At 41.1% G+C, this 25,142-nt stretch overlaps 2 protein-coding genes and 1 long non-coding RNA gene across 3 annotated transcripts; 1 reads left to right on the top strand and 2 right to left on the bottom strand.

The window, feature by feature from the left end:
• Positions 1–140: 140 nt before the first annotated feature.
• On the bottom strand, positions 141–1,129 carry LOC137200213 (uncharacterized). The gene is made up of 3 exons (XR_010931925.1): positions 942–1,129; positions 452–611; positions 141–369 (listed from the first exon to the last, which is right to left on the bottom strand). It is a non-coding gene; the product is annotated as an uncharacterized lncRNA (long non-coding RNA).
• Positions 1,130–1,865: 736 nt separating this feature from the next.
• On the top strand, positions 1,866–5,630 carry prph2la (peripherin 2-like a). Its single transcript, XM_067613325.1, has 4 exons — positions 1,866–2,052; positions 2,340–3,164; positions 3,257–3,503; positions 4,009–5,630. The coding sequence occupies exons 2-4, from the start codon at positions 2,584–2,586 to the stop codon at positions 4,279–4,281; spliced, it is 1,101 nt and encodes a 366-aa protein (XP_067469426.1). The 5' UTR covers positions 1,866–2,052; positions 2,340–2,583; the 3' UTR covers positions 4,282–5,630.
• An 823-nt stretch (positions 5,631–6,453) lies between these two features.
• ubr1 (ubiquitin protein ligase E3 component n-recognin 1) lies at positions 6,454–25,058 on the bottom strand. Its single transcript, XM_067613323.1, has 47 exons — positions 24,952–25,058; positions 23,079–23,338; positions 19,950–20,028; positions 19,462–19,572; positions 18,099–18,226; positions 17,870–18,008; positions 17,668–17,730; positions 17,418–17,541; positions 17,079–17,180; positions 16,893–16,981; positions 16,703–16,801; positions 16,401–16,558; positions 16,206–16,305; positions 15,968–16,096; positions 15,617–15,797; positions 15,470–15,522; positions 15,171–15,281; positions 14,984–15,049; positions 14,780–14,881; positions 14,627–14,690; positions 14,412–14,536; positions 14,261–14,313; positions 14,068–14,170; positions 13,927–13,975; positions 13,674–13,828; positions 13,483–13,582; positions 13,266–13,369; positions 13,071–13,151; positions 12,447–12,628; positions 12,132–12,340; positions 11,941–12,040; positions 11,675–11,827; positions 11,478–11,578; positions 11,268–11,367; positions 11,028–11,176; positions 10,891–10,946; positions 10,703–10,799; positions 10,520–10,587; positions 9,998–10,145; positions 9,759–9,846; positions 9,005–9,141; positions 8,815–8,923; positions 8,657–8,713; positions 8,492–8,569; positions 8,229–8,399; positions 8,037–8,138; positions 6,454–7,899 (listed from the first exon to the last, which is right to left on the bottom strand). Exons 1-47 carry the CDS (start codon positions 24,994–24,996, stop codon positions 7,758–7,760), a joined length of 5,220 nt encoding a protein of 1,739 aa, XP_067469424.1. The 5' UTR covers positions 24,997–25,058; the 3' UTR covers positions 6,454–7,757.
• Between the last annotated feature and the right edge of the window lie 84 nt (positions 25,059–25,142).

Genomic DNA, 25,142 nt, shown 5'->3' with positions numbered 1-25,142 from the left:
CTGTGTGTGTTCTCAAGTGTGTTACCGTGCCAGAGGTGGGCTGAACTGAAATGTCTCCTCGCCCACTGGGCCAGGGTGAGCAGGTTCCCCAGTCTCTGGAGCAGCATGTGCACCCTGGTGAAAGAACTTTTATCCAGAAACATCCACAGTCCCTGACAGCGACTGAAGCCTGCGTGAATAAACAATACACAAGAGATACTAATATCCCACTTGTGCACTTGAAATTACAGTATATTTCCCATTTCAATTGATGTCACTGATTAAGTGAGATGCACTTACATAGGGTTAATAACTCTTTTTTGGCAAACTCTGACGTCCTCTGTACCCAGCAGCTGAAAGTCGGAAGGATTTCCTCTCCGCTAATGTCACCTTATTGGAGATTAAATGTCGAATCAAACAACGTACCTTTGAGTATTTAAGTTTTTACAGAATACAAATGTTCCTGATCTACCCTCAGCTGTAAGCTTCCGTAGCCAGCGGATGATGGCTCTGATGTTGTTGCTGGCCAACGCCTCGGACCACTGGCTTTCCAGCATGATGCTTGAGCCTCTATCCTCGGGTCACGGGGTCAACACCAAGACAAGCTCATATGTGTGAACCAGGTACCATTACTGAAAAAAAATACATATAGTACAATACAAGACTATTTCCTATTTCCACATTTATACTGTACGTATACTATACATGTATACTAACATGATACCTTCACACAGTGTATACTAAAGGTGTTTCAACCATAGCTAATGTAATGATCTTAGGGTATTTCAATGAGTAGTTAAATAACTTGTGCACTTAAGCCTGGAAAACCATTCTCAGTCATGTTTCCTTAATTAGATCAATAGATCATGCAAGAACAGACTAAAGCATGATGGTGGTAGTAATTATTTTGAGGCGCCTCCATACAAAGGAATCCAAAGATTTGTTGTCTTCTCAATACTTACTTGAGACAGTGGTCTAGTTGTCAAGTAGCTCAGTTAAACTTCACTCTTGGTCCATGCTGCATGTTCTGTCTCTCCCGTGGATTTACTGGCTGGACCCAGCGGCTACAGTAACGTTCTCTTCTTACACAAGCTACTTTGGTACATGTTAATCCACTAATCTCACTCTCAGTTAACATTTCATTGGCTGATTTGCAGCGGGGCGAGTATTTCTATGCGTGTCTGTTTGTGTGTGTTTGCGAGAGGAAACAGAATAGGTGTGATCAGCAGGGGTGAGATGATAGCAGAAGGTGCAGAGGTTGAGAAGGAACTATTTAAATCATGGAAGGCAGAAAACTGTTGCTGAGCTTGAATCTTTCATATATGTGGCACTTTTGGTCAGAACAGGTTTTGTCATCAGTTGGCAAAAGACAAAAACACATGCTGTAACAACACTGACTGGGACATAGCCAAAACCACCACAGTCTGGAAGGTTTCCACCAGTAGTAGTGTTTTTCTTCTATATTTGTTTCAGTGAGTATTTACCTTTAGTTTGCCCTTCATGACTTAGACTTTAGATTGTAATCATAAAAAGCACTAAAAGGCAGCATGTTTGCTTGAATATAAGTTCATTTTATGTATTTATGTATCAAAAAATGCATTTTATTTGTCACAATAAGCTGTCTTAATCAAACTGTGTACTATAATAATAATGTCGTAGATAATATAACATCACTTTTCAGAAAGTATACCATGATGTGTAGGCTCTTTGATTGCTTTTACTTTTGACTCAATGAAAAACACACACGCACACAAACACACACATAGACACAATGGCCATCAGCCATTACTTTCACAGCACTGGGACAGGTCAGATTTGCGTAGGTGGCAGAAGGTGGGTCCAAATCCCTCGTGGCGCCCAGGGCTGATTAATGGTTAAAGGGGATTAGAAGAAGGGTCAGGACTTGGCTACGAGTCTTACACTGATGCCGCTGCGGCTGCCTTCATACTATCTGTGTCACTACGACTACTCGCCTTTCTTAAGGACTAAATCTGAGGATGTCAGCAAGAAAACAAAGGGAAAATGGCAGGAGAGTGAGATCAAACTTGCCAGGTAAATGCTGACCAGGTTAAGGTAGGTTCAGTGGACTTGTTCTTTCACTGGGTCAGCTTTTTCTTTTACTCTGTCTGAGCAGATATGCTAGACACTGCATTTTAAAGGAAGTTAGTGTGTTTTTTCTACACCAAATTATAGATCTGATCTTGCTGATCTTTTCTCAATTTGTCTCAGATGTAGATTTTTTCCTGCTCTTGTAGAACAGCTGATGACACTTCATTGCAATTTGTCCTGATAGTGTTTTCCATTGCAAGACACTGTTCAGCAAGTAATGTGAGGATGTGTTCTTTTTTATATATTCTCAGGGTTGTAGTCTCACAGAGTTGCCAGCACCAACAGTGTAACCATAATGCAGTGTCCACAAAATATCAATCACAGCTACCTGGCTAAGCTGCTTATAAGAGGACATTCAGAGAACTGCACAACCAATCCCCCTCCCCTTGGTCCCCCACACCCCCTGCATAGCCTGTTCCTCTCCCCTGCTTTACCTGTATCCCACCCTTAATCCCCTACTGGACTTAAAGGAAAAACACAGAGAGGAGATATAGGATGGCGGTCCTGAGAGTGAAGTTCACCAAGACCAAGAGGGACAAGCTCGCCCAGGTACTATGGATCCTCAACTGGATCTCAGTGGTGACAGGGGCCATCCTGTTCAGCCTGGGGCTCTTCCTCAAGGTGGAGATCAACAAGCGAGAAGAGCTGATGGCCGAGAGGGACATCCAGTACGTGCCCAACATGCTGATAGCTGTGGGCCTCATCGCCTGTGCCATCAACTTCCTGGGGGGCAAGATCTGCTACGACTGCGTGGACACCACCAAGTTCTTGCGTTGGAAGTTGATCATGCTGCCCTACATTATATTCACCTTCTTTTTCACCTTCTGCGTGCTGGTGGGAGCTCTGATGTGTTACACCATGCGCGGGGAGCTAGATGAGTCACTGAACCTGGGGCTTACAGAGGCCATGAGGTTCTATAAGGACACAGACACACCGGGACGATGCTTCCTGAAGCGTACTGTGGACATGTTGCAGATAGAGTTCCAGTGCTGTGGCAACAACGGTTATAAAGACTGGTTTCAAATACAGTGGATCAGCAGCCGCTACCTAGATATGTCCCAAAAAGATGTGATGGAGTAAGTACAAAGTGCAGAATAAAAACACTGACGTCTTATCTAATACACACAAGACGGGCCCTGAAACTCCTTCTTTTTCTCTCCTTCTCTAGCCGATTGAGGAGTAACGTGGAGGGGAAGTACCTGATGGACGGTGTCCCCTTCAGCTGCTGTAACATCAACTCCCCGCGGCCCTGCATCCAGCGGCAGATAACCAACAACTCCGCTCACTTCAACTATGAACACCAGACAGAAGAGCTGAACCTGTGGATGAAAGGGTGTCGCCAGGCGCTGCTGGAGTACTACACCCACATCGTGCAGTCCATTGGCCTCACAGTCCTCATCACCTGGCTGTTTGAGGTCAGGAAATACAAGTTGTTAACAGAAGGTCCCCAATATTGAAGTTGAAGTTGAGAGTTCATATTTTCTTTGGTCAAATTACTCCAACAGTTAAAGAAATATAGGCTACTGTGATTTTTTTACTGACAATACTGGAGGACATGATCAGTGTCACCTGTCTTTGCATTAACATGGCTATTACACGTTCACTTCACACGCTTGCAGTACTAATCCTTGAGTAAATCTCTGCTGTCATATTATCTCTGGGTCATCCATGCAGCACTTGGAGCAGACGCTCCTGTAGTCTTACCTGTACTCCTTAACTTTGTGTTATTTTCCCAAATATATCTGTCAAAAAAGATGCACATACTGTTTGTCACAAACATTATAAAATACAGATACAAAAATACACCACAACATATGGAGGAATAATATTACTCAACTTATTTGACCTTTTGTAATATGGTTTGCATTCATGTCTTTGTGTGATCCTGTCACTGATACGAGTCTGTGTGTCTTGTTTTAGCTGTCGGTGTTGACGGGGGTTCGTTACCTCCAGACCTCCTTGGAAAACGTGCTGAGACAGGGCGACCCCAACTCTGAGTCTGATGGCTGGCTGCTGGAGAACAGCTTCATGGAAACTGCCCGCACCAACCTGAACATCATCAAGAGCCTCGGCAAGAACAACCAGATAGACACGGCCAACAATGGAGACCCCAACATTAACGTTCCTTCCACTTCCAAAGCGCACTACGGGCCAGACAACGTGCCACCCAAGCAAATACCTGTAGCCAGCTGACCCTTCTCAGGCCTCTGTGAACAACAACACTAAAAGGCCAGAAAGGGTTTTCAGTGTTAACCCAGGCTACTTTATGAAAGTTGTTGGACATTACATTCATGGATTTTTATCTGTATGAGTTTGGTCAAGAGCTAAAACTGAGAAAAAGCTTCAGAGGAGTTAGTTTGTGTGTGAGGAAAATGAAATATTTTGTTGCAATTCTGTGAATGACGGGGTACATCTTTTCTGAAGCGCAGATAATGCCTTTTAACAACCACAAGTTACATAACATAAATCATAAATCACCATAAATACACATTTTCTGGACATCTGCGCACATCTGTACTGTAATGTACTATTTACGATTGTTATCTTGTTGCCTGTTACAGTGTATCGTGTTGCAACAGGTGTCCAAAACAGTATCATACACCTGTTAGTTTAAAACACTGGAGTCAAAATGAACTTGAAATGTAGCTTAAAATATATTATTGCTTGATGAACACAAATTAGTGATGTGGGTCTGAAGTTGAAGCACCCATACTTTGCTTTTGGACTGATTTAGCCTCAACGCATGATAGGAAATGCAGTCAAAACAAATTAAAATTATTCTATCAAGAGTTTCTAGAAAATATAAATCACATTTCACGCATCAAGGCACATAGGAATTTGGCTTCAAGTTAAATAGGCCTTATAAAGCCTGCAAGAACATTAGTTTTTTTGCAACATTTTTGTAACATTTTTTTGGTCATTTCTGTGCATTCTTTGCTTGATTTACATCAACAGCAAATGTGAAATTTACCAAAAAATACAGCTTCAAATACCTGAGCAAATATAGGTTTTGCTGAGAGTAGAAAACAACGTGATAAATACTCCATGCTCATGCTTTCACATTAGTTAAAAGCACTCGCATAGACAGAAATCCATGAGTAACAGATAGATCTTCTAGAAGCCATCACAATAATAAAATAAATCTAATGTGCCTCAGCAATGCCACCATGGTCTACTGATCTAATGAAAACACCTCAGTCATCTCTGCTGGAATGAGCTACCAAAAGCGTGACAATAAAACTTATGGGCTGGTTATGGCTGGGTTTTATTGTTTGTCATTATTTTGGGAGGTTTACAGACCGGCACACTGCAAACTAGGCTATTATGGTTGTTTTAATGTAATTCGTTTTAATGACAAAGCCTTCAAAATTTCGGCTTGTGGCAAGTCAAAGGAACTGTCTGCTCTCTCTGCCTTTATTTTCAGAAATTATAGAGCACATGGCAACTGAGATGGAATATTATGGCTTCAGCAGGTGGAAAAAATGTCACTTGGATAAGTTGGATACTTGGAAGTTTCTGAATTAAAGCTTGTTTTAAGTTAATTAAGCTGCAGTTCTGTCTTTTGCATTTTAATGTGTTATGTGTGTTATAAATGTGCAATTTATTGTACGCTTCTGGAAGAACAGAATTCTGCCTATTTGTCCCTCATCTGGGGATCTCACATGACTGACAAATCAATATTAACTGGTAAGCTAGCATGCCCATCAGTACAATCAAATCATTGCTGCTTGCTGTAATCATTTCTGCTTTTCACATTGGCCATTTAGAGATCCTTTTATGATGTGCTTCTGATGTAAGTGATGGAGAACAAAATCCATAGTCCTCTTTCTCTCCAACAATATATTCCAAAGTTAAGCTGCAGCAAATAAGAGGCCTCAGCAGTGTGAGTTACACTATTAGAGCTGATATCTTCCAAAGTTCTTCTTTATATTTCCAGTTTTGTTGTTGTTTTTGTTTTTAGGTTTTTTTTGCTGAGCTACAGTGGAGGGATAGTAACAAAGAGTGAATTTGTACTAAAAAGACTAACTTTGGAAGATGCTCACTTGTTCTGATTAACTCATTTTAACCTTAGGAAGGGATCTTTTAATGGTCAGTATGAAGAGAAGGAATGATTTCAGCAAGCAAAACCGGTTTCAAGATACTTGAGCACCTGCATATTGGTTTAAAACAGACATTAACAATTGTGAACCTATCCTTTAATGACAAAAATTGGATCATCATTCGTTTATTCTTTAGGTGGGCGACACAAGAGGCAATTTGATCACTTCCTTTTAAACTGATGCTTTACGCTCTATGTGCTCTATGCTTTAAGATATTAGAAATTGCAAAGTATTACACTCATATTAATTAAGGGCACAGGAACAGTTTGTCTGCAGATAGGCTAGTGTCTTTATTTCCACAGCCTGGAAGTCATGTAGTACTGTCAAACAACACAAAAAGGAAGAAATGATATATTCACACATAATTTCCTGAAAAGGCTGAGCAATAATGAATGGAGTAACTGAAAAAAGATAACATATTACCTTAGATTTTGTCAATAAAATTTACATTTCTTTCTTAAATATAATATTGACATAGTTTTTTTTTCTTAAATTCAATTTAAGAGTGAGTTTAGTGAGTAAACACCAAATGGTGAAATGTGATTAATAATCTGTTGGACAGTGGTCCCCTCAAAAGGTTTTACTCACTACAAACATGCAGTAAACACCGGATATGTTTGACCTAATATGTTTAGAGTTTTTTTGTAAAAGGGCATCTCACAGTATTATTTGTGGTATAAATTCATATAATTCACTCATTGGTTCTGGTGCTCAGTGAGGGAAAAAAAAGGCTGAAATATTCAACCAAAAACAAAAGAAATACTTTAAATGTGCCAAAATGGCTACTTATCATTAACTGCATCTAGATTAGGAAATCATGGAAGCAGGGTACAGTATACTGCTCTCAGAATACTGGATTTGTTTCAATACAACTTTGAAAATAATGTATATTCTATAAATGTTTTATCCATTATATATGTGTGTGTATATATATATATACATACATATATGAGGAAAGGTGATAGTAAGATATGGCCCTGTAATTTGGACCATCTATATAATTAATGGGGAAAAAGCAAAAAATGGTCTCTGGCCATCCCAAAAAATTTCCAAATGAATGTACCCTCATCAACAGCAGAAATCAACAATTATAACTTATGACAAATAAGAATTTCTAACACAAAAAGAGAATTCATAAGATTCACAGCATTACTGAGGACAGAAATCAAATCCATAAACTGATAACAGAAACATGTTAGTGTGTATCTGATGTTTGTCTTTATTTGAATGAGCCTCTTTGCAAATAACATTACTCTAGGAGAAACTCATTCTCAGAGCAGACAATCAAATTAAAACAAGGCGACTTCGGTTTTGCTCATTATCCATCACCATCCATTATCCTTCATCCTCCTCTTCCTCATCTGACCGTCCCATCTCTCTGGACTCCAGCAGGGGTTTCATCAGGGAGGGGTTGGCCACTCAGGCCTCCTTTGATTGTAGGAGGGTTAGTTGTTTGGGTGTGTATGTATGTGTGTATGTGTGTGTGTGTGTAAGCCTAGGGAGCACTGGAGCAGACTGTGCTCTATGGCTGTGCTCTTTATTTCCCGGCCGCTGCAGCTGGACCAATCATCACAACATCTGCCACTCGAATGCAAACATAACGTTGACCACCTCCAGGCTGCGGGCGATTTCCTCCAGGATGCAGTGCTGCTGCCACAGCTGGTTCAGCTTCCTGTAACGCTCTGGACAAAGGTGCAATGGGTTGCCCCGCCTGGAAATGAAAAGACAGAGGATCTATTTCATTAAAGTGTTTGTTCAAGAGAACAAAAAATACATTTGAAATGATGAAAATATGTACTTTGTGGCCATATATATCAACACCAAGTCAATTAAATCAACAATTCTTACACAAGATGAGGATCAGTCTCTCCATAATCATCCAGATAAGGAGCAGGATATGTGCTTCCTCGGGTTTTACTGGCCATCAGTACGATTTCACACTCTCTTATCCTGTCGACATCAAATCAATAAAATGAATATCAAAAGCACATTTTAAAACTGAAAAATAATACTCTTGATCTCTAGGTCCCAGTGACCTACCTGAGGAACATGCCCACTCCTGCGCCACAGGTAGCAGCGTGGGCGGTGCAAGCTCCCACGTCTTCCCCGTCCAGCTTACTGAGACAGCAGGAGCTCTGAGAGCAGAGCATGGCCCCACAGAACAGGCACAGGGTCGGGTGCTTCCTCTCGTCATCTGTAGACTTGGGACATCTGAGGACAAAGTGTAGAGAAGACAAGAAGGGTGAACATCAGAGGCAGAATTTTTCACTGAATGAAAGGACTCTGTTTTTTTTTCCACTTACTGAAAATGGCTGGCTTGATTGAGGAGAGCACTGTAATCCTCAGGAAGCTCAATTAATCGATTCCTTCTTCTAGGATATCTGTAGAAATATGAGTTTATTGATTAATTATTAGGAGATGTTCAATTACAAAAACAAAAAGGGTGACTGAATTAACATCAAGTCTACCTGACTGTCTGGATTTTGCCTTTCAGGGCTTTGGTTATAGCTGGGCTCCCACACCACCTTAGAGAGAAAATAAACATTTTTGAAACAAAACTACTCGCCTGAATACTAAGACATCACAGATTAAATACATTGACCTTGCTTCAATGTTTATCACTTACGTGTGCAGGAGTGGAGTAACAGTGTCTCTGTGCTCCTGGAAGAGCTGGAACACGTTGGAGGGTAGTGCCAAATAACTGCATAGTGCCTCCACCTGTCCTTGAGATGTAACTGCAATAGACCAAATGTCGAGCCTGAATTCACTAGTATACACAGCATGATATGATGATATAGCAATTACATTTCACTTACCAGAAGAACTAAAAAGATCCTCAGGAGGATGTACTCCTGTAAGGCAATTGAAAAAGAGAGCAGCACAGCGCAGGAAAGGTTCTATTCCTCTCCTCACTCTTTCAGCCACAGAGCTGCCGGACACATCTGGAATCAGCCTGATGGGGAAACCACAGAACAATTTGTAAAATAAGCTACATTATCGTACATATACTTCTGAGCATGCAGCATGGCCTTGATGGCAAGGAGCAATGTTTGCGTGGGCATGAGTCTCCATTACATCGGGTGTGGTCGATTCCTGTCAAGTTTGATTATAAAACAGGGAAATGAAAAATAACTGGCCCCTTCCGCCTGCTACAACAAACTTTCTCCATACTCAATGCAATTATTGGTGGCTCATGAGGGAACATGTATCCAGTATATTTTTCCTTGACAAAAGATGTTTGTGCCTTCAACTCCAAAAGAAAACCCTTAGCAATGGCGCTGGTTTCTGTACTAACACTGCAACAGTTGTGATCTAATCCACACAGACAGATGTTTATTGGACTACATGATCCACATTCAAGTCAGTTAGTCTGTGATTATGGAGATCTCTCAAAGTTGCCCCTTGGACGTAGTTTAACACTTTCACTTTTTTTTTCCCCAAGAAAAATTCTTAGCTTACTAGTGTGACTTTTATCAATATTGTTTTATATCTAACAACAAACAAATTATAAAAGAATTATGCTCCAGTATTTCAGCAGATAAATGACAGCATGATGTGTAGCACTTGTACCTTCCAGTGTGTTGTGACACTGTAGAGTACAGCTCTCCCGCCACTCTGGCCTCCTCTGTGTCTTCTCCACCCGCTACTGCAGGGAAATCTGCACAGAAATTCATCCTTTATTTAATCACCATAATCATCTTTATCACTATATACTGCTACTTGTAAGCACTCCGTAGGAGTTCAGTGAATTGTAGATATCAGCAGTACTAATAGACCAGTTTGTATTGTTGAGTTTTGACTGTTTGTACCTGCAGAGGAGAGGAGGATCTGCAGCACGTGAGCCATGGTGACCAGATGTAGGATGTGCAGATGGTTGTAGGCAGAGCTGACAGCAGACGGCTGTAAGTCTACAGCCTCCTCCTGATACAGTGAGGGTATAGACAACACCAAACCCACCTGACAAAACACACACACACACACACACAAAACAAAACAAAGGTTAACACACACCAATTCTGACAAGTGAATAAATCCAAGTAAAAGCCTAAAAGAGCTAGTTTTTTGGGTTTTTTAATTAATTTTCAGTCAAATTTGAGAAATCAAGATTATATTAAAAAACAAAACTCTTGGCAACAAGTTTGCGCATTTTGAAAGCATGAACACATACCTATAACCATTATTTTGTATTTATTAACAGTGATTCACACATAAAAAATACATTAATTAAGTTACTGTGTGACAGAATAAAGTCAAATAACTTATTCTGAGATGAGGACAAGACAAGTTGGAGTCTATTCTCGACACAGTTGTTCCCATTATTGAAGACCTACCAGAAGATGGAAGAAGTCAACCTCCAGAAGAGAGGGGGAGGTCTTTCTGTTCAGGACAGGCAGCAAGACTGGGAAGAGAACCGAGGCAAAGGCAAAATTAACTTATATTGTACATTTCATACACAAGGGAGAACTCCATTTGCTTTATAATGCATTTTAATTATGATTAGATGGACCAGGTACCTCCCAACATATCAGTGAAATGCCTTTGGATGACAGACTGGGAGCTCTTAAATCTCTGAGCTGCTGAAAACTGAACAATCGCCTTCAGACCTGCATGCTAAAATGGAGAAGTATTTCACAAAAACGATATCTAACAAAATTCAAACCATGATATGCATTATATGTGAGAACTGTGTGCTAGTCAGTACCTGTCTGTTTTGTAAGGACCCAAAGAGTGGCTTGCCCTCTTCCTGCAATATGTTTTCTGCAAGGACACACATGTATATATTTAGATCTTTTAAAAATGAAAGAAAGGATATAGAGAAGCTAAAATGAGGAGTCTTACCAATGGCCTGAATAGTGAAGGCACATGTGTTCCAAGCCATAAGGGGCACACGTGGGCACATCTCATTGGGTGCCGTCTGCAGACCGACCCTGTGGACCGTGGTGGCGCACACAACCAGCATCTCTGCTACGCTGTCTGAGAACTTTCTCCTAAAAACAAGCAGCAAAAGAGACTTCGGACTGCTGTGCTACAAAAAACATAACTTTGAGTAATACTGACGGAGTGGACGGTGTCACTCACGGTTCTTGTACGCCATAGCTCAGAATGGATCTAAAGTCTGGCTGGCCCTCTCCACACAGCCCTGCGTCTCCATCACCACTACTGCTTTCTGTGTTGCAATCTGCAAGAGAGACAGAAAAAAAAAATGACCCTGTTATTTCACACAATCACCAGCTTTAAATTGCAGAGTTGTTGAAATAGATGCATGTATTGAATGTTCGCTTGTCTTGCCATTATCCTGAGTGATTGACTTGAGTCCTTTAATCCTGGCAGAGATGATCTGGATCCAGCGAGGCATGGTCAAATGCTGGCCAATTATCTCTGCATTTTCACTACACACAATGACAGAAACATTAAAATAGCCTCTACGTATCTGTACCTCCGACATATCATTGCAGATTGGCCTAAGGAAGGTAGACTGGACTTACTAGTTGAATGTTAGCTGTTCCATAGGGATGAGAGGGACAACAGTATTGCACAGTGACTTGCACAGGGGACACAAGTACTCCCCATTCTCCAGGTCGATGATCAGTTCGGCATGGAGCCGGTTTCTGGTTGTATTCTGGACTGCCTCAAAATATCTAAAAAACAGAGAAGATGATAACTATATGTGCCTTCCAGTAGACCAAAAACAGAGGAGCAATGTGAGAAAAATAATTCCAAAAATGGCCAAATTTGTTTTGTGATGACTCACTTCTGCCAACATGTGGCATGCATGACGTGTCCACAGCTGCCAGTGTGGGCCCCCACAGCCAGTTCAGGAGGCATGAAGAGGGGATATGACGTCCCCGTCCCTTTAAGATAAAAATACAATGAAAATATGAGTCAGATAAGTTTGAGTCTGATTTTTCCCATAAAATTGCAGTTACAGTGAATGAAACTGACCATCTGCTCTGTTGGTTGGTATCTTTCCTCTGCACTGAGTCAGCACTGTGGATCTCTGGACACACGCAGTCAGCACCATGGCGGGAGCCTGGACCGCCACTTCCTGCTCCTCCTGGCAAAGAATGCAGGTAAGCACCTCCCTTTCGGCTGGGGTGGAGCCTCGGTGGGGTCCGATGGCTACACACAGCTCCCTGTGCTCCATGGCACAGCTAGATGAATAAACATTACCCAAAGAGGAATTAATCAAATTGATTATGTTTAAGTGATTCAGTTTCAGACCAGGAAACATCCATTTGGGTTTTTTAGGATGTTCACCTCTCAGTAGATGTAACAGTCTCTCCCTGCGCCCCGCTCTCTGGCATGTTGTCATACAGCATCTTATTGGACTCAATGAAGTTTTTCTGCATCGCTGACATCTGGGCCATGATTTTCTGCCGGTGGAGTTTGGCTGCCTCCGCCTTCCTTTTCCGCTCAGCTTTTTCTTTGTCCTGAGCACTCTGGACCAAGGCAAAAACAAGTCAGAGACTTTTTATACAGAGAGGATGCACAATTGTTAAGACTAAGGGTGAGGTTAGAAATGGTCAGATATTTTTATGTGAAGTGGATGTAAGCCTAAGTGATGACGGAGATGTAAATGAGTATGATTTTGATGAGTGTTGAGTGAGTCTGTGGTTCTTGGAGGCCAGAAATCAGTATTTATCTCACTTGATCCAGTTAGCTATTGTTTTTCACCAAAGTAGATTGTCTTACATACAGATATACAAACTTATATTTAAATGCCCAATTGCAGTGTGTAACGCAGATAGATTAATTTCTTTTATAATGTCTGAGGAAACGAAGACAAATCACTCCCCATGGCTGGTTCATTATAGAACTACTGTAGGTCCCATCAAGTCTCGTCAAGTGTATTAATAAATTCATCATTCATTGTTCTTTTACCTCCTCTGGTTTGGTTGTCTCCATGCTCACAGAGGCTGTTGGACTGGACTTCTCTCTGAGGCACTTGACAATCTCAAACATCTAGCACAAAAACATTAATACAAAATGTTGGAGGCATCTACAAAAAAAATACAAAAAGTTATGCAACGCAAATAATAAAAATCTAGTTTGGAAACTGCTAACTGATGAGCCTACCTGTAGAACCCATTTGACCATGTCTTTTTGGGCTTCAAGGGAAGGAAGAGCCTTAATCTTGGACAACAAGAGGAACACTGACTTGCTGTGCTCTGAACCAATTCCTAAAAGAGACATTAAAGTCATAAAAATTTACCAAGCCAGGTCATACCTCTGATAGCTATAAAAGATAGTTAGTGAATGATGATAAAACAACTGCTAATCTGTTTTCACTTACCTCGGGCCTTAACACTGAAATCAAAGGTCACATCCTCCACAGTGCTGTCCTCAAGCTGTGTTTTCTCTTCAAGCAATGCCTGACCGATCAGGTGCAAGGCCTGTGTCATAACAACGTGCATTTTTGTTACTAAATGTGGTCTGCGTAGCAAATAGTAATGCTGGAAAGATAAAGATAAATGTAGTGTTTACCCTCTGGATCATTGCTTCTGTCCAATGAGTCGCTCGGTCCTCTGCAGCTCTCTGCAGGACGCGTCTGAGGATGTGGACAATAATGTCGCAGCAGAGAAGACGCACGATGCTGGAGAAAGCTGGGCAGAAGGCTGGGGGCACTGGAGGACGCAGAGCTGAGCACAAACACAGACAAAAGCACCATTAGTAGAGTTTATTAATTAGTAAATAGTGTAAAGAAGAGGGTCAATTCTTGGTGCAGGAGAGCAATCACCTTTATCATTGCCCTCCTGAACTCTCCTCTTCTTTTGAGACTCTTCTGCCTAGAACAGGTCAAAAATAAGAATGAAGGGAGGGATATTCAACATAAATTGCGTCCATTTAAAGTGAAACTGGTGTTGAGGCATTGAGTTACCTTGCTATGCTGGGATCTTGAATAATGGTAGTAGAAAGGGTTGAATTCTACCAGACGCTCCTTTTTCACTTCATATAATCCATGTCCTGACACTCCTGGTTTTCTACAAACAGAAGCAGAATAGACAGATTAAATTTCCTCAAAAATTATTGTCAAGATGAAACTCACAAGTGGTTTAACAGTCTTTACGTACTTGAAGGTGGCAACTTTGGTAATTACACTCTCCAGGCCAGTTTCACGGCTCTCCTATAAGGAAAACATTTTGTGTTTGTTTTATTTTATGACTCTTCAATTGTGAGAACTAAGACTATAATTAATAATCTATAATTAAGACAATATCTTACATTCTCTGGCAGGCCTTTGACCAGGCTACTGTGAGCCATGGGCTCAATGCACAGCAGGTGGACGACCTCTCTCATTGTCACATCCTCTTTCGTCACCTGACTGATCCCAGGGACATAGCGCTCACCTGGAAACACAACACTGATCAGACACTATTGTGTGGTTCATATCAACTAAGTAACCTCCCAATTTTGATTAGTAGCATGTAACACGGTACCAACGATGACGATCAGGAGGTATAGCATCTCTTCTGTCAGTCGATTCCACTGTATCAACTCATCCTGTAAATTAAGTCGCATGTCATTAAAAGTAAAGCATTTAGTGGCACAAAACCTTTTTTCCATGAATGATTACTTTAGGTGTTCCTTACTTGGTCTTTGCTTGAACAACTTCCATTAAAATAATCAAAGAGTTCGAATCTCAACAAGATCAGCATGAGGAAGTGGTTGGCATCCATTTTGGAAGCAGCTATCTGTAAACAATTTGCAAAAGGGGGGCAGGGTTCATATGATATCACCACATTACATGCCTAAAAAGATTCAAAGTTAAAAGCATGAGGAAAATTGGCACCAACCTGAAGCATGAGAACATCTTTATCGTACATCTCGTCCCTGCATTTCACATCCTGATAGTAATAGACCTGATCATGTGAAAAAAAAATTTAAATTTGTTAATTATTAGTCATATATTATAATATACATATTATAACACAGAGAGAGAGAATGAATGCCTTGAATTTCCAAAAATAAAATGCAATATACCTGGCTGACCAATGAGAGCCCGTTTCTCCGCCACATTTCAGCTGAGACCTGTGCAGCCAGCACCACACAGCGCAGAGGATGCTCCGCCAGCTGGGTGAAGTCATAGCTCTCCTGCAACAAACAGGCTTAACATTAAGATGAATGACAACACTGGCAATTAAGACATTTCACTCATTAAGTACAACAACAGTGCAATCATTGAGTATTTGATTGTTGTCTTACTGACAGTGGAAGCTTACTAAACATTTATCACTAGGGATGAACAAATGGTGATAAACACCATTTTTCACATGACTTACAGGATCATGCAGACGTTCAATTGTCCCTGTTCTGCAGAGAAGTACATACAAGCCTAGAGATAAAAAATGGACACAGTATTGAGTTCACAGTTAACAGAAAATATACAGATATAAATCACTGAGATTTGCAAATATTAGTTCTCCTACCAGCCAGTAGCCTGGAAATGGGCAGGTGTATGCTGACAGGCTCCTGAGACACTTTGTACGGACGAACATTAAGGATGTGCTTGCACATGTAGTAGTCGGTAGGCTCCCGGTGGAAGGGCTGGTTATTGCACTGCATCAGGACTTTGTGGCACTCTTTAAATGCAAGCAGCAAGACCTCTTCCTGAGGGGGCAAACATAAGCAGTAATTGAGTGAAGCAGAAATATACTCCTCTCTTTCTTACTGTCTTTTCTGTCCATTCAAAGGGAATTGACAAGGGGGGTGGGGGTAACAGATGCACTCCCACTAGTTGCGGAATAATGGTTTGATGGATGCGATGCATGACAACTCACATCAGATGCGCACCAGTCCTGGAACATAGCAAGAATGTGGCGGAGCTGGATCTGGAGAGAAAAGCCAGCTTCCCATTCTGGCTCTACTGCAATGTGTTGACCAAACTGGCGCTTCACTTCCTCCATGCCCTGATAAAGAAAGTGAAAGAAGATTCATTATTTATCTGGTTTACTGAGTTACCATAACCTGGTGTAGTAGTCCTGCTATTAAAGAATGAATCAGCATTGCCATAATTACCTGCATGCATTTGAGAAGCCCGAGAAAGATTTTGAACCCCTCTAGGAACTCTCTCCGCAGCTCTTCAGTCCACATTGGGGGTTTACTGATCAGAATATACCTAAGACAGGAGTTAGATCTTAGATAAAAGAGTCCTTTGTTCCCAAAAGAGTTGGGAACAAAGGACTTGTTAAAATCTATTGCCCATTTAATCACCTGAGGTCGTGGAAAATGACCTGGATGCGAGAGAACTTGTCAGAGTTGTAGCCCAGGAAGAAGAAGCGATTGTTATCATCCAGATGTTCATGCAGCAATGCTGTGACTGTATCAACAATCACTTTGATGACATTTCCTTCTTCAATCAGCTGTCTGGCCTGGAGAAAGGACAAGAATGTGAGAACAAAAGTGTGGCAAAAATGTTAAGGCACAGATACATAATGTCTTCTTGAAGAGGCACAATTATTAAAGATATGCCATATTCAGCCCACTCTAACGCTCCTACAACAAACAACACTCACCAGTGTGGGTACAGTGAAGATCTGAACAGACAGTGCAGTGATGGATATACTCTTGTCATGGTCATCAAGGATGAAGTCCTTTTGCAGCTGCTTATAGTGCTGAAAAGACAAAGATGGGACATGTACTCATTTAATTATGCAAAAGAACTTCCAAAAAAATAAAATAAACATTCTAATTGTTTTACTTTACCTTTGTAAACTCGATTGCAAAAAGCCTCTTGAATTCTGTCTCCATAAGCATACTACAGAAAATCAGTTCATGTACTATCTTGCGAGCTCCTTGAAGAAATAAGAAAAAAATCTCTGTGTGAGTGTATGAAATCGAGGTGAGAATAAGTTGCTATTATGTATGAGAATCAATGTCAGATGTACTTGCCTTTGTACATCCTGGCATCGTGAAGCATGAGTCTGCTGATGAGGCAAGGGTTGTCTTCGTTGGGCTCCAGTGCCACCTGGGAGAAGGCCTGTCTGAAGCCAACTGCACAAGACACACAAAAGGTTCCCAGTCACAAGACATACAACTGTACATGTACAAATGTGCACTATAGCCATCAGAAACCAGTAACTAGAAAAAACAGCCCAAGCAAACTAATCACTAATCATCAGTAACTGCAGTCTCTCCAGGTATAGAAAATGCACATGTCAAAGTTACACAAACTGTATGTAAAGCTGTGAGACTTATTTAGTGCAAGTACAGTGACGATGATGGCAGCACCTGAGTAACTGATGATCTTTTGGAACCAGGAGCCGAGGCGCAGAGCAAACGTCTGATGAGCCATCACTGTTGCATGAAGGATCTCTACACGTAGTGGCTGCAGGGAAATGTGCTCGGAGTTGGACTGCAACACAGCAGTGAAAGGATTAGAGCTCAGTGAAATGTGGAAAAACTGAACAGTAATGGCCTCAGGTTCAAGAATTAATATCTATATGTCTAAATTGGCACAAAATCAGTGGCTGGTATTTACCTTGATGAGGTCTTTTGCTTGCTGGCATGATCGAAAGGTTCCTCTCTTTACTGCCCGCCGACCCTGTGCAACGGTTAATAATATTTACAAAATGAGATTATCTGCTATTGAGTGAAATAATACAGTGCAATTCTAAGTAGCTTCCTTTAACATGGCAGTAATGTAAACTGAAAGTCACAAGCAGATGAAACTCAGAAAATACCTCCTTGTCAATGAGTGATGTGTGTGTCTGTGCCTCAGCCTGATCGCAGTAAACAGAGCGCTGCAGGGTGTAGATCACATGGTCGTATGAGTGGTGCTCATCATTGTACAGCACACAGTAGTATGCATTGTCTTTTGTCCTGCATGGATGGAGAAATACACTGTTAAAAGTAAAGCTGGGCACTTTGCATATGGATTTTTATACGTGTGTGTGATCACACAGGCCGTACCGCGGCTGGAGTTCAGCTGATAGCTCAAAGTTCTCCTCCCACACCAGGAAATCTGTGACGTAGCACAGTAATACCCGGAATAGCTTCTCAGCACGCTCGTATAACTCAGGCTCCAACACACACTCATCCTGCAAGGGAGGAGAGAATCACACAGGACATTTTTTGAGCACAGCACCAGCACTCCCCAGAGCTCTACTTCTCCAAAAATAACTTCCTTGAAACATTGTCTTCCACTTGACAGAAACATTTCTCACACATTGCAAATTGTCATTTGTTAGTTATGTCAATAATAAGCCTAAAGTGATTTAATAAAAATGCTGCATCACTACAAGCACATGAGTGCAAAGACAGAGACATATCTCAACACCAATATGCAATTTCACTGAAATGTTTCCTGTAATAACCTTTACAAATCCCTATTTCCTGTGTCACTAGCAGTGACTCCATAATGTGACAAGGAACTGGTCTGCATATTTGGCTTAATAAGAGAAAAATAAACATCTGGCCTGATAACATTAATATCAAATCCCCTGAGAGCAAACATTCCACATAGCAGCTCAGTATTTCGTACAAATGTCTGACATTTAACACACAAACTAAACAAAACATATAGTGAGTCTGTATATTTACATCAATCTCTACGTCACACTACTGTGTGAGAAAAAGCACTGGAATCTACCCCAATCTAAACAACGAGAGGTCTGGAACAGCATGATGGGCTTTTCATGTTCAGTGTGGAGATGCTGTTGTGGTCATGTGATGTGTCACTGCTTGTTAAGCACAGGTTTGGATCTGGTGTAGAGAACACAAAGCAGCCTGGCGGACCGGGGCCAGCGATGTCTGTGTTAATAGAGGCACCTGCTGTTTACGGAAAAAAGGCACAGAGCTGTCAAGCTGCATGTCTGCTCAAAGCCCCTGAACATGATCTTATCAAAGGAAAGCCCAAACGCTGTGATCAGCAAAGATAGGCCTAACAAACAAGTGCTGAACAGCAACAACCGATCAAAATGTGTACCAGGTGGCAGTTTGGTGGGAAAAGCTGTAACCCAAGCATTAAACTGAATACATCCCTGCACCATTCAATTGTAGAAAGGCTGCTTTCAATCTGTCTCACCCACAACTTTTTCCCACTAGTTTATTTGCTCTCAGCCCCCCCCCCCTCTCTTAAAGTAGTTATAAATTTTCTCAGTTGATGCAGGTCAACAAAGTGTTTTTTTCTTTCTCATTTCCGGAGCCAAAGCTGCAGCTAAGAGAGCAGCATCAAGCCTAAGATGGGAAAATAAGCATTCTGGGGTTCACTGACACAGAATGGGACAAGTACGCCCCTCCCACGTCCCTCTTTCCGCTCTATTATGTAACTCACCGTTACCATGGCAGTGGCTGCCCCTGGGTCGTGTTTGGAGCAGCAGGGGCCAATCTTCCAGGCTTCTATGTCCCCACAATCACAGAACCCCCCGCCTGATGACGCGTGCATCTGAGAAAAATGCATATACTGTATGTCACTGATAAGTAATGGATACACACATCCGCAATTAAGTTATGCAAATGCTTTAGCTGGGGGATGCATTATTATGTGACACTGTGTTCCAAAAATCATGAACTCAATCACTAAATCTGAACTAATCATAGCTTTTTGAAGTGTTCTTCCCAAAATTTAAGGTGGATGCACAAAAATGATCTAATGAAATTGTGATTGACAGCTAGCAACAAGTTGGCTGTGACTGACTCGAACTCTAATAAAATCTGTTAATCTGTTAAGGCAAAATCATGATTAGCGTCTTTGACAATTAAACACTCATGACATGATTTGAATTTAATTATAAAAATGTAAACATCCACATTGACACTGACCTTGTAACGATGGCTTTTGTGCACACTATCCTGGAAGCAGTCCATGCACAGGACACAAGTGGGATCTATCGCACAATCCCTGCAATGAGTTGAAAAGGATTTGTTACCCGATTGGACATATGTCAACAACTTGTACCACCTCTTGAGTGCAGTTTCACCCTAACTGCAATAAACAAAGTGAAGCAATGATCATCTCTTGTAAAGTGGAAAATGTATTTTCTGATGTTAGAGGACATGCTGCTTCAGTTAGCTGGCGCTGATCAAATTGAGCAACTCAGTTTTATTATTATTTTGTATTTTGTGTTGTCAAACATACAAGTACATACAAGTCTCACTGTAGTGGCGCCACCCCGTATAAAGGGCAGAAGCTGGTATTTGAGCACAGGAAACCTTTAAAGGGATGTTGGAAAAAAACAGGTTGGCAGGCCGAAGTATGTGCACAAAAAGTGACATTTATTAACAAAAGTATGAAGGACACAGAGGCAAAAATGAACCCTGGGAAATTCAACAACAATAACTTACGCCATCGCAACAAACAAATAAAATCTGCAGCTTCACAGCAAGCTGCCACCTACTCTCTTCCCTATTGCATTCAATAGACCAGTGACTGGCCTTTTACCTTCTCAGCCTCACCTAACTAGAACGTACCATCTCAGGCTACCACAGGGTGAGCTACACTGATAACACACTCAAAATGTAACAATGTGAAAATACTCAACTGAAACCCGTATCACATTTGTGCAACATGACTGAAATTAACACAAACATTAGACTGAAATTAGTGATTTAACACAAAAACACAAGTAATGTTGGGAACCAAGGCTTAGTGAAAAGGGAGAGGAGCAACCTTTTTACACTCACTACATATCACATTCATCTTTTACTCAACTTTCACCTAATCTCTTGTGCTTTTTAGTACTTATTGTAGTTTTAGTGAACTACTACTAACTTTCATGAGCAATTTTATCATAGTTATTTATTCAGAGTTAAGTTTATTCAGACATCACCTTGTGTTTAGTATCTGTTCCTAAAAAACAGAAACCAGAGGTGCAGAGTTCATTTTGTTGCCAGCACTTTTATACTTTTAGTTTCACTTCTATTTTAATCTTCTAATCGGTCGACCAGTGTTTCAGTTTAACCAGAGACGGTATTATCTGGTGGCTTTCAGGGGAATGTGTCATGGTTGTTGTGGTGGTGACCACAGATGTTGAAAACAGGAAGAGAATATGTAGGTGTCCTTCTGAAAGTCTTAAATTATCTTATGTTCAGCACAGTATATATTCGTCTGGTCCTTTTTGTATTACATTATGTAAATTAAATAGTGTTGCCACCAAGAAGTACTCACATTTCTTCACTTATTTTTCTGACATTAATCTTTTTAAATGGCTTGCTTGAGATGAAATGCTGAATCTTGTTGCAGTATCTACACCGATGGTCACAGACAGTTGGCTGGCCACACCCAGTGAATGCTAGCTGTGTAACCACACAGTTTACACAATATTTATCCACAAACTCTATTGTAAGTGCATGCACAATGACAAAGCAGGTTAATATAGGCCACTTTACAATTGAAGATAACAGTATAAAATCACAAGATCAACAATAGCTGCACTGCCAACTTATAGGCTACATTTTGTTTCCCACATTTAAGAAATGTTACGAGGTGAATGCTTCTTGCTGAGCACAGTTAACTTACATAAATGGTTGGTGTAGATATACACAATGATTGATTGATTAAAGTAAAATTGATAAGGGTGCCCTCCTATAACATTGTCAAACTCACAATGGACAGACGTTGCAATTTATCAAACTTTTTGCAGCTTAAGGCCTTTACACATACACAGCAATGCGAATAAACGACACGAAATTGCGAAATAATCGTCTGCGAATAGTTCGCATCAAAGCTATTCACACCGGCAGCAATACGAATTTGTGACAGAATTTGTGAAAGCTCATTCTGCTGTCAGTCAGCCTGGTGAAAGCAGTTTGTCCAGCAGCTGCTTCTGTGGACAGAGACGCTGAACACAGGTCGGAGCCGGTGTGGATTGAGCGGATATAACGCTCTCCTCTTCTTTTGTCGAGTGAGGAGAAGAAGGACAAAATCATCATCACTGGAGGATGTTCCATCCATCCATCCATCCATCCATCCATCCTCCAGTGATGATGATGATCTCCGACCTGCGTTCAGCGTCTCATGTCCACATAAGTAGCCGCCTGTCAGCTGCAACTCCTGGGAATCTGAGAGGACAAACTGCCTTCACCAGGCTGACTGACAGCAGGAAGTTACTGAACCAAAACAGTTTGCATGTCCGCCCCATGGGAAGAAATCCACAGTGTTTGTATTTATAAATACATAGTGATGATGCATATGATACATGATACATCAATGTATTGATTCATTGGCTTTATTTCTCCGCCCACTGTAGCGAGTGAACCTACCTGTCTGCCTGCAGTGCTCACAGACAGACCTGGAGCTGATCAATCAATATAGATACGGTAAATAAGTTCAAAACATACAGCAGGATATTCAACACCCCACACAGGCCGTCGCAAGAAACAGCTGTCTGTGCAGATTACACTTTTGGTTTTCGCTGTGTGAAAACTCAGATAAATCGACCTTGTTGCTTTTTCGCCTCGTAATATTTGCGTTCTGTGTGTAAGTACTCATAACACAAACAACAGTTCGAAAAAATATATTGACGTGCGAATTAATGGCACGAAAAAAATCACGTCCAGTGTGTAAAGGCCTTTAGCCTCACTACTGTGGTGTTGTAGCGTAATTGGAGCAAACTGTAACCTATGGAAGCAAGGCAATTCCCATAGAAGTGGCTTGATGAAGTCAAATACCCTCTATGATATATTCCTATCTTTGAACTCTGTGGATTCATACTTTATCCAGTAACCTCAGACTCCACTGGGGCTGAGTATTGTTCAAATACATTCTGATATCTGCATTATTTCATGCTAAATTTTAGTAACAATCAAAACAATAGTTTTGGGATGCCCTATGACACTGTAGATCTTGACATTTATCACCATATAGTCAAAACAACTAATGAGGGCAACTAAAATAACTACTGTCTGTATGGTTGAAATAACTTTACAGTTGATCAGAGGATGTGTTCAGACCTGCAGGAGTAGACAGTCTCTCCCTCTTTGAAGACACGTCCACAGAGCTGGGAGGAGGTGCTGCCCTGCTTGAGCTTCTCCAAACCCTCCTGAGGATCCTCTCCAAACAGGAAGCACTCCAGAGGGTGGAGGAGTCGGCTCTGCATGAGCTCCTCTTCCTCCAGAGGGCTGGACTCCTTCTTCAGGCAGAAGATCTGAGGCACCTGCTCCTTCAGGTAGCGGAGCAGGTCCGCCCTGCTGTCTGTGGCCTCCTGCCATTCCTGCAAGGCAACAAAGGAGAGCGTGACCTGTTTTGCAATGACTCACATCTGTCTCCACCTGATGACACACAACTGCATGGATTAGTCTTTATCATAAGGATCATATGCAGATATTTACCTTTAGCAATGCATCATGTTTACTAATCAATGTAAGCTTTGACTCTTAGTGTTACTTGCGATAAAGGCAGAAATAAAAGTTATTTTGCACTGACTGATTATGCCACCACAAAATATTCACTTTGTTATGTCTTTGAAATCAGCAATGCACCGCAACCAGCCAGGCATCAAAGAGAAAAAGCCTGAATTCATTCAACACGCAAGAGAGTAAATACAAAATAACAGGCAGTGACTAGTTGAGTTATTAGTAAGGAATAAATCACACTGCTTCTTCCACATGTCTACTGAATTACTGTGGCACATTGACGCTTGCTGGTGTGCACACAAATACATAGGATAGTTTTTCCAGTTGGTTTGGTGAGATCTGTGTTAACAAAAAATACTAATAATGGTATTGACACATCTATAAAGTATACTATGATAAATATATATATATATATATATATAGCACATAGACAGTGTTACTTTTGGTTAAGCAGTGACTGGAAGGTGCACCATGTTTTTTTGGCCAAAGGTCTTAATTAGAACTGCCAATAAGAGATGGAGTGAATCCTTTCCATGTAAAAAAAAATATAACGGGTATAACCAGTTGACTTGGAAACATACTTTCCTCTTAGAAAAAAATTGTTTTACTGTCCTTACAGCTGTGCCTGAATTTGAATTTAGACATAGTTTTCTTTTAGCAAAGCCTTTTTTTTCCAGTCACAGCAGCCAAGTGTTTGGATGGGTGAGGGTTAGTTGGTGCAGACAAAAATGATGTGCTCATTTAAACAGCATTCGTGTTGGCAATCACTTACTGTAGTGGCATACGCACTGTACGTGGAAGCTAGAGTTACACTAGATATCAAGTAAATTTGCATGTTTTATTCTGCTGCTTCAGCAATAACTTGCGCCAACAGTTCAGTATAATACGCCACGTCTGCTACAAGCAATGCGAGTCATTTCTGTTTTGTTTCATGTAAATTTATGCCATACAGTCAACTTCACCACGAGTGTCAAGCTGTAAATATTTAACGACATGAAAACACAAGTCAGTTTCACTTTCAAACAATGGTGTTTGAAGAGTCTGAGGTCCAAAAAAACAGCGATGCTCACATTTTATTGACTCACGGCTAACTTACTAATGTTGAAGCGCGTTGGACAAAAGCGGCTACCAACATAACAAGGATAAATTTACACAACACGGGGGACTCACGGTGGCCATGTTTATACCGACAATGCTGTCTGCTCAAGCAAGTCCTGACTCCGAGAAAGCCCGCAACATATCCACTCACTGTCCGTGAGCAGACCTTTAAGGAACCGCAGAGACATTTTAACCATTTTAGGTAGCTAGCACAACAGCTAGCTGCAATTGCTAGCTTGACAAGTCGGGTGTCCTTTCACTGCACTATCAAACTATATTGTATAAAGTTACTAGCGCATTATAATTTATTATATTCTGTCCCCGACTCTCAGTATTCACTGTCAGTTGTATATCAGCTATTTGAAAATCATACCTTGCTGAGCTCCAGTCCGCTGAGGGATTTCTCACCCTCCGCCATATTCCATTTGCCGTAAAGGAGGAGGTGTCGCTAGGAGACTGTTCCCCCTGTAATAGAAACCTTTTGCGACTACTTTAGACCATAATTGATGGGAGTTAAATATATTTATATGTAGTTAACACTAATTTATTGAACAAATAGGACAC

Source organism: Thunnus thynnus, chromosome 16, assembly GCF_963924715.1.
Source record: "Thunnus thynnus chromosome 16, fThuThy2.1, whole genome shotgun sequence".
In the NCBI taxonomy this organism is placed as follows: Eukaryota; Metazoa; Chordata; class Actinopteri; order Scombriformes; family Scombridae; genus Thunnus; species Thunnus thynnus.
The sequence above is the reverse complement of the archived record's forward strand: the minus strand, read 5'-3'. Positions and strand labels throughout refer to the sequence as shown.

What these genes read in the sequence shown, in the direction of transcription:
- prph2la (XM_067613325.1), top strand. Translation starts at nt 2,584, where the DNA reads ATGGCGGTCCTGAGAGTGAAGTTCACCAAGACCAAGAGGGACAAGCTC. An exon ending in TCCCAAAAAGATGTGATGGA is followed by an intron (nt 3,165 to 3,256) that starts GTAAGTACAAAG and finishes CTCCTTCTCTAG; the next exon opens with CCGATTGAGGAGTAACGTGG. An exon ending in TCATCACCTGGCTGTTTGAG is followed by an intron (nt 3,504 to 4,008) that starts GTCAGGAAATAC and finishes GTCTTGTTTTAG; the next exon opens with CTGTCGGTGTTGACGGGGGT.
- ubr1 (XM_067613323.1), bottom strand. Translation starts at nt 24,996, where the DNA reads ATGGCGGAGGGTGAGAAATCCCTCAGCGGACTGGAGCTCAGCAAG. An exon ending in AGGACTGGTGCGCATCTGAT is followed by an intron (nt 15,798 to 15,967) that starts GTGAGTTGTCAT and finishes TTGCCCCCTCAG; the next exon opens with GAAGAGGTCTTGCTGCTTGC. An exon ending in GTCAATCACTCAGGATAATG is followed by an intron (nt 11,368 to 11,477) that starts GCAAGACAAGCG and finishes TCTCTCTTGCAG; the next exon opens with ATTGCAACACAGAAAGCAGT.